This window comes from Epargyreus clarus, unplaced genomic scaffold (assembly GCF_041222505.1).
Source record: "Epargyreus clarus isolate Ecla_fem2 unplaced genomic scaffold, WU_Ecla_fem_2.2 ptg000014l, whole genome shotgun sequence".
NCBI lineage: Eukaryota > Metazoa > Arthropoda > Insecta > Lepidoptera > Hesperiidae > Epargyreus > Epargyreus clarus.
The window spans coordinates 9,160,537-9,173,375 of record NW_027332222.1 but is presented as its reverse complement, the minus strand read 5'-3'; the positions used below and the strand labels follow the sequence as shown (position 1 = coordinate 9,173,375).

The following is a 12,839-nucleotide window of genomic DNA, read 5'->3' as shown; positions in this document are numbered from 1 at the left end:
TTGATTTGGCTACTTCGATTTACTGCCATGTCTATTTCTGCATCATAGTAGCAAAGTAGCACCGTTGTTTTCTAGTTTCAAGGCTGTCTTAAGGTACAGGTATTTACATGAAACTCCAACTTTACCTTTGGAGATAATAACGTATCTGTGATCAAGCTCAGTTTTAAAAGTCCGTAGATAATGATGAACATACTTAGATACACATAACAACATTGACGTAAGAAAAATAAAACAAAGCCGCTTACCATAAGCAAGCGAGCCAATGTGCTATAAGTACGAAGGTAGCCATGAGTAGAAGAAGGACGGCAGTTCCATATTCGGAGTATCTGTCAATTTTGCGTGCGACACGCACCAGCCGCAACAACCGTGCCGTCTTCAATAAACCGATGAGGGTGGTCGTCTGTAAACATTCAGAGTAGCTCAAAAATCAGCATAGTCACCAGCAGTTACGTTAGCCGCAAAACGAACTCAAGCTTTATATGAACGTTCGCGTATTACTAAGTAGCGTCAATGAGGCTTCGCAGCGGTATTCACTTCAACCAAGCAAAAAGTTTTCTATGATTGTACTATGAGAACATCTCCCGAGCTCAGCCAAACTCAGATAGTTTGCAAAATTACAAGCAATTGTATCAAAACTATAAAATTAGCTGGCATCATTAGGTTGCGGTGCAGGTAAATTTATATTAAATTCTAAAGTTTTCAATTCGTACTCGAAGTGAAAGGTAAATAGTTTGCTCACTCTAAACCGGGGTACGTTACGAGTTACTACGAGTATGCAGCATTACGGTCAAATGTTATTATTTACGAATTACTTTTGATATAAATGCTATTATGGGGAGCACACTTCAAATGGTATATTGAACTACGTTTATATGAATTTTGATAATATCCATTTTAATCCATATGAGTGTGGTGTTGGTACAGGTGCGTGATGATGATCGGTGCCATTCACCTTTGATTGATTAATAATATTATCAGTGACTCACTCTGTACAAAAGCGATCGATCTAAACAGGGTTTAAAACTAAGTGTACTGCTACAAGTGTCCAAGTTTTACACGAATACGTTAAATGTTTAATTGTTATTACAGGTATAACTGGGTCGGTTCTACGCTAGCCTCGTTATATAGCGTGACTACGGGGTTTACAGATCGATATGGCGGTACCTGTGATTGTCGCTTTGCGTTATAACGTTCCTTAACTATTCAAACTGTTATTGTGAATTGCTCGTAACGAGTTTCTTGACATCCCGCTCGCGTTTCTAGTGCTAAACAGGTGGTGATGATATTTAATTTAAATTATTATCAAATACGTCTTGTCAACTTGATAGGAAAAAATCAAATATCAGATCTTTATTAAAAGATTGAATTTTACTAGCATATCTTAATTTACCTTTATTTTGTTATCTCTAACATTATTTCGTAATTGAACGTTATAAATTCTCTAATATGTACTTGTAAATATATTTTCATTCCAATGAATATCGATTTATATATTTATATTACAATTAGTTAATTACAGAAAGATGTCTCAGTAAAAAAAATGTTATATTATGATAATTGAAAATTAAAGCATGTGGCATTTACTGGGATTTAAATAACAAAGGCGGATAAAATATGAGAAATAAGATGATAAAATTATTATAAAATAAATTTTATTTTTACCACGAAATAAAAATAACAAACATGTGGATTTATATTCTAATCAATTTTAACAATATGCAAATTGGATAGCCAAATAATTAATATATAATAAAAACAGGGCTTTGAAACTTTTAAAAGTTATCGAATATCGTCAAATTAAACAACTCAGTAAGTGAACGGGATTTAATTTTCATGTATAACATTTCTGATGTAAGGTGGGTGCTATAAGTATGCTATTAATGTTCTGAATATATACTTTGTGCTTAGTCATGTTGTGAAAAGGCGATTATTTGATTTGTACAAAAAAATTTCGTCTGGGAAGTGTGAGCGTATCGGCTACCAAGCTCTGTGCATCTCACTGCTTGCTCTTTAACTATGGAAAAAGCTCATGACCATGTCTCTCATATCTACTAATGCGTAAGGTACCATTACAATTTCATATTTTATACATAATGCTTACTCAAATACCGAGCAGTTAATAAATAATTTCTGAGTTCAATACTAAGTACCATGTTACTTTTGTTTAATGCGGCACAAAATATGAAATACCATGCTTTAACAAAAATTAGCAGATGCGTCGGCAACCTTGCCATTACGATGTCACAATCGTTACCACTTGGAAATACCACAAATCCTTAAAGCTTTATTTGTTTACTCTCAAAGTTGTTCTACGCGGAACTATCCGTTCCGCATCGTTCATTGTTCTAAAGCTTCTGAAATGACGTACTTTTGTGTACGTTCGTATACCATATTATAAGTAAAGAGGATCTTCAATCAGTTGATATTATCCCTTATCATTAATTGTAGTGGCCAAGCTAGTGAATTTAGCAGGTGAGCAATTTTAATGTTTAGTACTGTGTAAAATTTAAAAATTAGGTCATTGCTCAAGGGAAGCGTCCTTATCTTCCATTTACGCATTCGCTTAGATGGTGGATTTACGGCTAGTGGAAAACAATTTATAAATTATGTCAACTAAAAATATATAATAGAGTGGCAGCAACATAAAAATAGTTCACAAAGATGGTATACCTCATCACTTTCCAGCCCCTGCTGTAACAAGAAATGGTATTACAAATTCAATACGCACCCACCTTGGGCTCTCTTCATACCGTTTAGACTTTCAAACAAAACAAATAAATGAGCTATCTGAGGACAATTATATTTTTAAAAGCTATTTTGTACATAAGACCTCATTTTTATTTATATAAAATAAAAATAATGTGAAATGAATATCGATGTACAGAAATAATACTGACATATGACTAGTGACTGTTCGATTACATTTTAAACAAAACATAATAATTAGCCAATTGGATTTAATTTAAAGTGGGGCTTAGTTGTGATCGGCATTTAAAGTAATTCATTAATTAAATTATTTAAGTTGTGTAATAACATGTTTAAGAGTGACAGTTGCGGCAACTGCATTCCACTACTGTACGTGAATGGCTAAAATTTATCCAGAGCTTCATTTGTCCGAAAGTACCACGAGACATGGGTTCAGTAAACGGTAGGGACATAAAAATAAAAACGCTTTAAAGATAGTTTGTACGCATTCATATTTCTTCCTCTTAAAGTGGCCCTCGTGAAAATGTAACTTGACCTAGTTCGCCTCTATACCGACCTATTTCATCATTCTCTAAACTGAACGGAGTGAGTCGTTTAACACTCGAATATGCGTTAAAATAAACTCATTAATCTAAAACATCGAGTCACGATGGTGTTAATGTTACGAATATGCAGGTTGGTGAGTATAGTCAGTGATCTAATACTGTAACGGTAGATATTTCACATTTTTTTCATTTCGGACAACTGATCGCCTGGTTCTAAATCATTTCTAAAAAGTCAGGCATAAATTTTCACAGTCTAAATCTAGTGTTTGTGTCTCGTGTGGAATGGAACCATGAGGTGGGTTTAGATGCGAGGTAAAAGCAGCTCACTTCGTCGGTGTCGGTGCCGAAGAGGAGTAGGTCGAATGGTATGGCGGCGACCAGATCGATGACGAACCACCCTCGCAAGTAGTGCATGGCGATCTTAGCGGGGTCTGACTCCACCTCGTCTGCTGCGTTCACGTAAGTCGTGCGAAAATTTATTAAGATGTCTATTATGAATGTGACGTCCACTGCAAAAAAAATATTTCGGATTAGATAGCTCACTTAGATTAGAAAGATCACAACTCAAGGTAAAGTCGTAATTATAAAGTATCGAGCGAGCCGTAGCCAGTACGAATAGTAGTCAGAACACCATCACTAAGTCATAATTCAAGTGAGTTAGTTAATCTCGTTTTTTTAATTGTAAATATCGTAATTCTGGTCACAAGCTGTAAGATATACATTTTACAATTTTGCTAGATTTAGATGCATCTGTATTTGCAAATCTGCCTGCGATTCGTACCAAGGTATTGGTGGTATTACGCACTCTAATATTACTGTGCTACAAAATTAAATTAAAAACTGAAGTGTTTGTTTACCAATCATGTCGATAACAACGATAGGATCTTGGCCGAAGCCACGTGAACGTTTATCAAAGTCGGGCTCATTCAATTGGAAGGCGGCCACGTAGGGTGTAAATATCGCAGTATAGATGACCAATATAAGGATCAACCAATCCCAAGCGGCCTGAAAGAAACACGGTATAATAGCATAAAATATGTACAAGTAGGTATGTTGTAATATAATCGCGTAGGTATGCTATACTAATAGTTAGGTATTTCAATATACTCCACTTTTTACTAATTATGCAAGTCTTGTAATTAAATAATTATTTTAATTGTATTTAGTTAAAATGATTTAAAAATACAAAGTTTTCGAAATACGTTAGGTCCATAGAATAGATTATGTGGTGACAATTTAGAAAAATATATCGAAAATGATTTGCTATTGAACTTCTGTTATGACCATAATCAATCCTCATTACTATCCTATCACTGTGCATACGTCTAAAAGTGAGAACGGTTAAGCTGCAGAGGCTGCTAAGGGTTGCCAATTATAAGTTTGAAGACTTGACGTATGTAGCTTTGGGAAGATTATTGAGAACTCAACATGTAGGATTTGTTCATGTTGTTTTGCTTTAAAAGGTTTCATAAGCCTTTTATTGTAAAGAAATCTCAAGGATTCGAATCATGTACTTAAATTCGCGTACCAATGCCCATATATTCTATAACATTCATTAAAATACGCGTCGAATTCAGAACCTCCTCTTTCGGATTTTTAAAGTCAGTTAAAAAGTAGAACAAGCGCCATATTCATTTCCCTGAAAAATAATAGCTTTAGAACATAATTTTTACTTTTGCGTGCTGAATACAGCCGAGGTCAATGCGACAAACATTTTTTACTAAGCAACGGGGTATTATTAACTGAATTCCATAAAAATGGATTAAATATTCAGATCCAATACCGTTTTCCGGATACATAATCGCTTTTATAACTGCATAGGCACATACTCGTATGTAACCATAATAATATATTTATTAATTAGATATTAATTACATCATCAACACAATAATATTTTACCAGAACTGTTATCCGAGGCATGAATGTTCCGGCTATAAGGTATCTTATACCATATATTTTATACCATAGGTACTGTTTCTTTTAATGATTTTGTTTTTAGCGTGGGACGAATTATGTGTGGAATAACATATACATTTATTTGGTGTATTTTCTTTAGTTTAGTTGGTTGTTAAGATTTGTTTGAATTTTTTATTTCTCACTTTTTACCGCAATAATCGTCTTTGAAACTTCAATTACTGTTAATCCTATTATGAAATAAAATAAACAAACATTTAAAGGTAAATATGATAAAAAGTATGGTCTATAAATTGTACATACCTTATAAGGAGAATGGTGGAGGATAGTGCAGGGGTGGGATGGTTGCGTGGTTCCCTTGTGGCCTCCTGTCGCACCCAATGACAGAACCTGCGGACAACGAGGCATTTTCAAAGTAAACTTTGGTCACAACAAAATATTTGAGGCATATTCACAATGGCTTCAATTCTTAACAGGAGGATGCTTAATGGAGAATGGATTAATAATTTTAGTAAATAAGTACAATTTATGATTACAATGTATAAGTAACATAATCTTATTTTTTTTAAATCTCATATATGCCATGTTAATTTCTAAAAGTTTACCTGGTGTAACAGAGTTCTGTAAGTCACAAGCATAAAAAATATACAGTATTAGGGAGTGAAAATATATCTAGCAAAATCAACGTCTAATGTGACAGCATTGCGAAGAAGCGAACACCTAACGTCAGAAGCAATTACCTTGTGACTATCTTTAAACTGTTACAAAACTTTCGTCCATTGTTACGTAGCATTGATTTTAAAGATAGTTTTTTTAGTAAATAAATAAATAGTTTTGTCCAAGAAATAAAAATAAACTGCTAGTAAGTAGGTATACTAGAATTACTAATACTACAAGCTTAAGAATTTTTGCTTACTATTTAGCTTATAAAATTCAGTCGCACTCGAAAACTGAAGTACTACGTCATCAGGTTATTAATTTCTGACTTCATGAATAGCCAACTAGCGGAAGCTGTATACGGAAGTACGAAAAAAGGCTAGAAAAAGCTTCCTCAACTGCGCACACAGAAATTATGAAGTGTTATTTATATTTATATAAACATATTTACATTGCGCCTTGTGTATTAAATTTAACAATTCGTGTAATAGTACGGATGCGAGTATTTTTATGCAAATGTGTTAAATTTAATGAACAAACAATTTGTGATTTTTATGAGCGAAATGTCGAGTATTTTATTATATTCCAAACGGTAAGTTTGTACGTATTTTTCCATAGTCAATAAGAGGTACGTATAAATGTGTAAAATTGTACACCTGTACGTGACACCTTATGTTTAGCATGTTTATAATAATTTAAATTATTGTATAGTGTAACATGTTTAATAAGATAACCATTTAGTGTAGCATTATTGCTACAAAACCACTATCCACGGCTGGGCACTAAACGAAAGAAAATAATAAAACTAATAAAACTGGTTCAATGCGGAATAGTATATTAGATAGATTTCCCTGTCATGTTGTTTTCATTCAGCGTTAAAAATGACGTGATAAAATACGGTTTCAAGTGGTCACGGGCCAAAGCCGATAATTCGAAGGCTTTTCGTTATTATCTCAAATGCTACTTTTCTGAAAGCAGACTGCTTTTATTTATGTAGTTTTTAATTGCAATACGTTGTACCGTGTAGGTTATTAATTAACTTATTTCCCGCTATTCTGATTAATAAAATCCGCAAGTAAAGGGGGATGTGAATTATTTGTAACTTAACCGTAATTACCGTAACAGTAGATGTTGATTCTGTTTCGGCTTTAGAATATTAATGACATGTAACTAGTCTCATGTTTCAAGAAACAAGGTTACGACCGGACTACTTTGAAATACCTTGAAATCAGAATTATCTTCGCGTGCGCTGTGTGAATAAGGAGGCAATTAAGTAAGAAATGGATTAGAATTGGATTAGAATTTGGCAGCATTGGCCGTCTTAAATTAAAAAAAAGCAAAAACGTGAATTCATTGCGAGAATTGTGTGTTTTTTTTATATTTTTGAGGGAAATTAACATTCTGTAATCTTATTTTTTATCTTAATTTTATTATATTATTATTTTATTTATTTTCTTATTTTTATCATAAGTACATGATAAGTTTATTTTACCATTATTATGTTTTGGGAGTTTCAAGTTTAATACGAATAACCACATTCAGGCAGGGTCCAAAATATCATCCGTCATATGCTGTAAGAGACGTGGGCTGAGTTTTGTTAAATTTTCTTCTTAATTATCTAAATAATATAAGATAAAATAAAAACACACTTTGTAAAAAAATACCTTGTTTTAACAGATGTACTTATAATTCACTCACAAAAGATCCAAGATCGTAAACAAGCGCTCTCCTATTTCATGAAGGATTCATAAAATTGAGTCTGTTAATAATTGAAGATACTTACTAGGTCCGTAAATAGGTAATTATGCAATAGTTTTATGTTTTATAGTAAGTATGCGTGAGTTTTTCCTCACCACTGGGGAAGGCCTGCGTTGACTCATGCTTTTTATCATATAGTCAATTAATTGATTCTTTATTGATGAGGACCGTAATCACCGTATAGGCTTTTATGAATATGTTTATCTTCCTAATTAAGGATATATTATTGCTAATAGAGATTGTAAAAGGAAAGATCCTTACTAATATTATAAATCCGAAAGTAACTCTGTCTGTCTGTCTGTCTGTCTGGTTGTCTTTTCTTCACGCCTAAACCACTGAACCGATTTTAATGAAATTTTGTACAAAGATAGTCTGAGACCCGAGAACGGACATAGGATAGTTTTTATCCCGGAAATCCCACGGGAACTAGGGATGGCGATCCAAGATCGATTAATCGGAGAATCGATCTTTTAGACCAAAAACTCGATTATTTAATCGATATCCTTACTAATATTATAAATGTGGAAGTAACTCTGTCTGTCTGTACGTCTCTTCTTCACGCCTAAACCACTGAACCGATTTTAATGAAATTCTGTACAAATATAGTCTGAGACCCTAGAATGGACATAGGATAGTTTTTATCCCAGATAGCGATCTTAGATCTATTAATCAGAGAATCGCTCTTTTTTACCAAAAAAAGTAGATTTTTTTAATCGGTCTCCAGTAATGGATTCTACCTACGTTTGTGGGTCTTTTGGCATACTCTAAATAACCATGAGTTTAAAAATATCAATTCTTGCAAGCGGAGACGGTTGCAACATTATATTTATTTATATAGATTTATTGGGATTATATTAGGGGTGGAGATTCTTTCCGAAAAAGATCGATTTTTGAATCGATTCGAATCGAAGTGCAATAAATACATTCACAAAAAAATCGAGGCCTAAGAATCGATTCTATCTTCGATCTTTTTTCGAGGATGGCGAAAAAAAAGGTTATCAGGATCAAACAAGCACTGAAATTATGTATCCGTCAGCAAATCCTTACTTCCTTACTAATATTATAAATGTGGAAGTAACTCTGCCTGTCTGTCTCTTCTTCACGGCTAAACCACTGAACCGATTTGAATGGAATTTTGTACAAAGATAGTCTGAGACCCGAGAAAGGACATAGGATAGTTTTTATCCCGGAAATCCCACGGGAACAACGGATGGCGATCTGAGATCGTTTAATCGGAGAATCGATCTTTTGAACCAAAAATCGATTATTTCAATCGATCTCCAGTAATGGATCGATTCAGTGAATCGATCTTTCAACCCAGAAGATCGAAATTCGATTTTTTCATAATTTACTTTACTTATCCATGTTAGTCGATCATCTATCTATTTATATAAAAATGAATATTTGTCTATATACATTTTATAAAATCGGAAACTATGCATTTGATCAAGTGATGATCTTTTGCAAAGTTGTTGTCCAAGAGCCCACGAAGGTTTGGGAGTTGGTAAGACCAAATTTCGACAGATAGCACCACTGTCATTCCAATGAAGGTACGAATTTTCTGTTTTATGTATGTCATATTATATCTTTAAAATGCGGGCGAAGCCGCGGGCACCACTAGTATATAATAATTATTAAATGTTCTACAATGATTAAGATTATCATTGTAGAACATTTTATCAAAGTAGTTATTATTTTTATATTTTCATCAACATTTTAACAAAACAAATTTAAACTTTTAGCCTCCTTGGGTACATACTTGGACAGCTATTGGGGTACTTTAAATACCTCCTGAGAAGCAACGAAGCAATATTTTGTATTTAGTTTGCGAATGTATCTTGTTTGGATATTGTATAATTATGGTCTAAAATTACTTCTTAAAATCAGACTCATACTCGTTCACTACATACTTCTGTTACATAAAAGAAGGCTTAGCGCGATAGAGCGAAAGGCTGCAACTGGGGCGTAGGTACGACACGTTCCCAGATTATTTATAGAACCCTTCTCGTGTAAACGACTTCCAGTCATGATCAATCACGGCAGTCCTTGTATATTTCTTATAACAATAACATGTATTTTAGAGCAAAATATTTTATTATATTTCATTTACATTACATTCATACATTACATTACATTACAGTTGATGTAACTTTTAGGTAAAGACTATTATCATCATCATCATCAACCCATTATTGTACCACTGCTGGGCACGGGTCTCCTTTCAGAATGAGACGGATTAGGCCATAGTCCACCGCGTGGGCCAAATGTGTGTTGAGATTTTTATAATACCGCTTGTGTGTACAGGTTTTCTCATGATGTTTTCCTTCGCCGTTTGAGCAAGTGATAATTAATAACTAGTACGCACATAACTTAAAAAATCAGAGGTGTGATTTCTAAGTTGAGCCTAGGACCCCTCGATCGAGAGGCGGAGTTTCTTAACCACTAGGCTATCACTACTCATTAAAGTCTACATTAAAAATGCAAATATAAATATTATAGACTTATTTGACTAACTCAATTTCACATACAGTGATTTTGAGAGCCATCAGTGCTATAATGGTTACGTGGACTTACTTTACAAATATTACTTGTAGTTTGCAGAATTTAATAAGCTGTAATGAGTATTAATCATAAATGACTTAGTTGGAATGCCTCGGATTGGTATGCTCTCCGTACCTTCATACAGAAACAGGTGTATCACAAAGAATTGTACCACTTGTGATTACACCGTCTTACATAATAAGTATGTGATTAATATTATCTATTTATTTATCTTCAGAACAGACTTCTGTAGTTGTCATCTACCTATATCACTAGTTTTTTCTTTCCTACGCCTTGCTACTGTATTATGTTATTTTAAATATTATAAATAAAATTATTTGAAAAGGTAATATTAGTATATAAATATAATTGTAATATATTAATAGTTTATTTAAATATCAAAGACATGCAACAGCGGATAATGCGTAGACGATGAAAATAATCTGTGGTATTGCGTTTCAAATAAATTCGGGAACAATGGAAAAAATTATCTTTTCCATGCTTGCATTTTTTTTGTAATTTGTCGTTATAACTATATTTAATACCCATATACTTCTTGCATACACAAACAGCGCCAATTTTCAACAATTTTAATGATTCCATCTCAACTTCCTTATTATCACGAAAACTCTGTCAAGAGTTCGCAAGAAAATAAAATAACTATTATTTATTTAGTAAGGAAATACTTCTAATAAGATTAGATTCTAATTTGATCTTCCATATTAATTTTCGATCAACAATACCGACAATTGGTTTTATTAATCGAAAACGTGAATACAGGTTTCATCGAGATGTCACGTGCCACGATCGATCATTATTATATTATCACCACACTGCTACTTAAGAATAATAAACCTAAGATTTTCTATTGTCATAATCTCAACGGGTTTTTGTTATAATGTTCATGTAGATGAATATATTATGTTCAAATAAACCTGGGTGATGAGCATATATATATATATATATTGGGTTATATTGTTATATTTCACGAATGCACGTCGACCTAATGTATGTTGCAAGGAGTTACCATTTATGCGTGGGACTGCCCAAGTCCTTACACTAGCTTATTCACACGTAAATATAGTACACGTTATGTATATACATATACATTCCACGCGCAATTAAAATTTAACACGTTTGTGGATTATGGCATACGAGGTTGAATGTCCTGTGACTTTTTTCTAACAAATTTTTAGACCCTGAAAATCTCAACACACAGCGCTCATTAAGATAAATGTAACGCGCCCAAACAATGTTGAAGGACAACTATTATAATTATACTAGCTGACCAGGCAAACGTTGTGTTGCCATATAAATAAAAAAATGTTAATGGTGTACAACCCTTATCACTTAGGGGTGTGAAAAATAGATAGTAGCCGATTCTCAGACCTACTGGATATAAAATTTGGTGAAAATCAGTAAAGCCGTTTCGGAGGAAGACGGTAAGTAACACTGCGACACGAGAATTGTATATATAAGATAATAATACGATAAAAATAAATTAACTTTTAACCAATGATTCACGAAAACAGAAATATTTTTAACTATATACAATAACAATATGAACTTGTTTATTTGTTCATTTATTAAACAAAAAGTTTGAAATAAATCAAAGGCAAGGTATATCGTCAATATTGCCTTGCCTTAGATTGATTAAAAACACCAAATTTGGTTTATAAATAGACACAGACGCTGAGTATAGCAAGTAATAAAGTATATAAAAATAAAAAAGTCCTAACACTTAATCATAACGCCGTAAATACCGTAAGGCAGATATTGTTATTCAGGCGTATCCAATAAGGAGGAATTGTACGGTAGCCATCGCGCTTAGCTGAGTACATATTAGAAACATTTATTAAATACATTCTACTATAACCACGAAAAGAGAGAGTGGATCTATTTCAGGCTACAACTACTACTCTATATACTACACGGCACACGGCCTTGTCATTATTACGTTTCATATAAATTTCGTAGATGTACGCCTACGGCGTAGCACGCACGTCCGCAGTATATTATGATATATATATTTTTATATCACATCTATACTTTTATAAAATAATTTGTATAATTATTGTCAAAATATCAATTTAATATTGAATAAAAACTACGAATGGAATAAAGATACAAGAAATATTGTGAGATTTGTGCAATAAAGAAGCGCAGTTGCCAATAAGGTTAGTTACACGAAACAGTGATATTTATTCCAATAATATTACCCAGTGTTAAGCATGATTTATACTTTGTGCAATTTATGCATTAATTTAAAATAAAATTGTAAAATGGAACATCACTCGGTGCACAACACTCAGGCTTCAGAAATTTATTTTTTAAAATATTGGTTGCAGTTCGGCTGTTAATTGATGTACACTGAAATTTCATAGGTGTAGTGCTTACGGGCTCTCACGGGGACTATATTATGACGCGGTCATATACTTTATGAGCGAAATTGCTAGCTTACGCATTATAGGAATAATTATATATCTAACTTTATATAATGTTTGTAACATTCTAGCATGAAATGATTTATTAGTTACAAAAGTGTAACTAAATTATTCTATGTTTATTTATTTAAAAAATGTATACATGCCTACGTATTAAATATTATTCTTTAACTTAGCCTTGTCTTTGTTCTGGAAGCTCTTGTTGTCCTCTCCACTGCACGACATTGCGGTGGCAAATAACAAGAAGCAATGATTAGTTAATGAAATGTGGAAG

General features: G+C 33.0%; 1 protein-coding gene across 10 annotated transcripts in view; it reads right to left on the bottom strand.

Annotated features, from left to right (window-relative positions):
* LOC140747472 (potassium voltage-gated channel unc-103) overlaps positions 1–12,839 on the bottom strand; it is a 42,600-nt gene that overhangs the window by 11,611 nt on the left and 18,150 nt on the right. For 6 of the 10 annotated variants that reach the window (XM_073079946.1, XM_073079937.1, XM_073079943.1 and 3 more), the window contains 5 exons: positions 5,469–5,555; positions 4,109–4,256; positions 3,579–3,760; positions 2,671–2,691; positions 246–400 (listed from right to left, as the gene is read on the bottom strand). In XM_073079946.1, coding sequence (XP_072936047.1) covers positions 246–400; positions 2,671–2,691; positions 3,579–3,760; positions 4,109–4,256; positions 5,469–5,555 — 593 coding nt within the window. The remainder of the gene's footprint in view (positions 1–245; positions 401–2,670; positions 2,692–3,578; positions 3,761–4,108; positions 4,257–5,468; positions 5,556–12,839) is intronic. The other 4 variants (XM_073079941.1, XM_073079944.1, XM_073079942.1 and 1 more) reach the window with 1 other exon arrangement.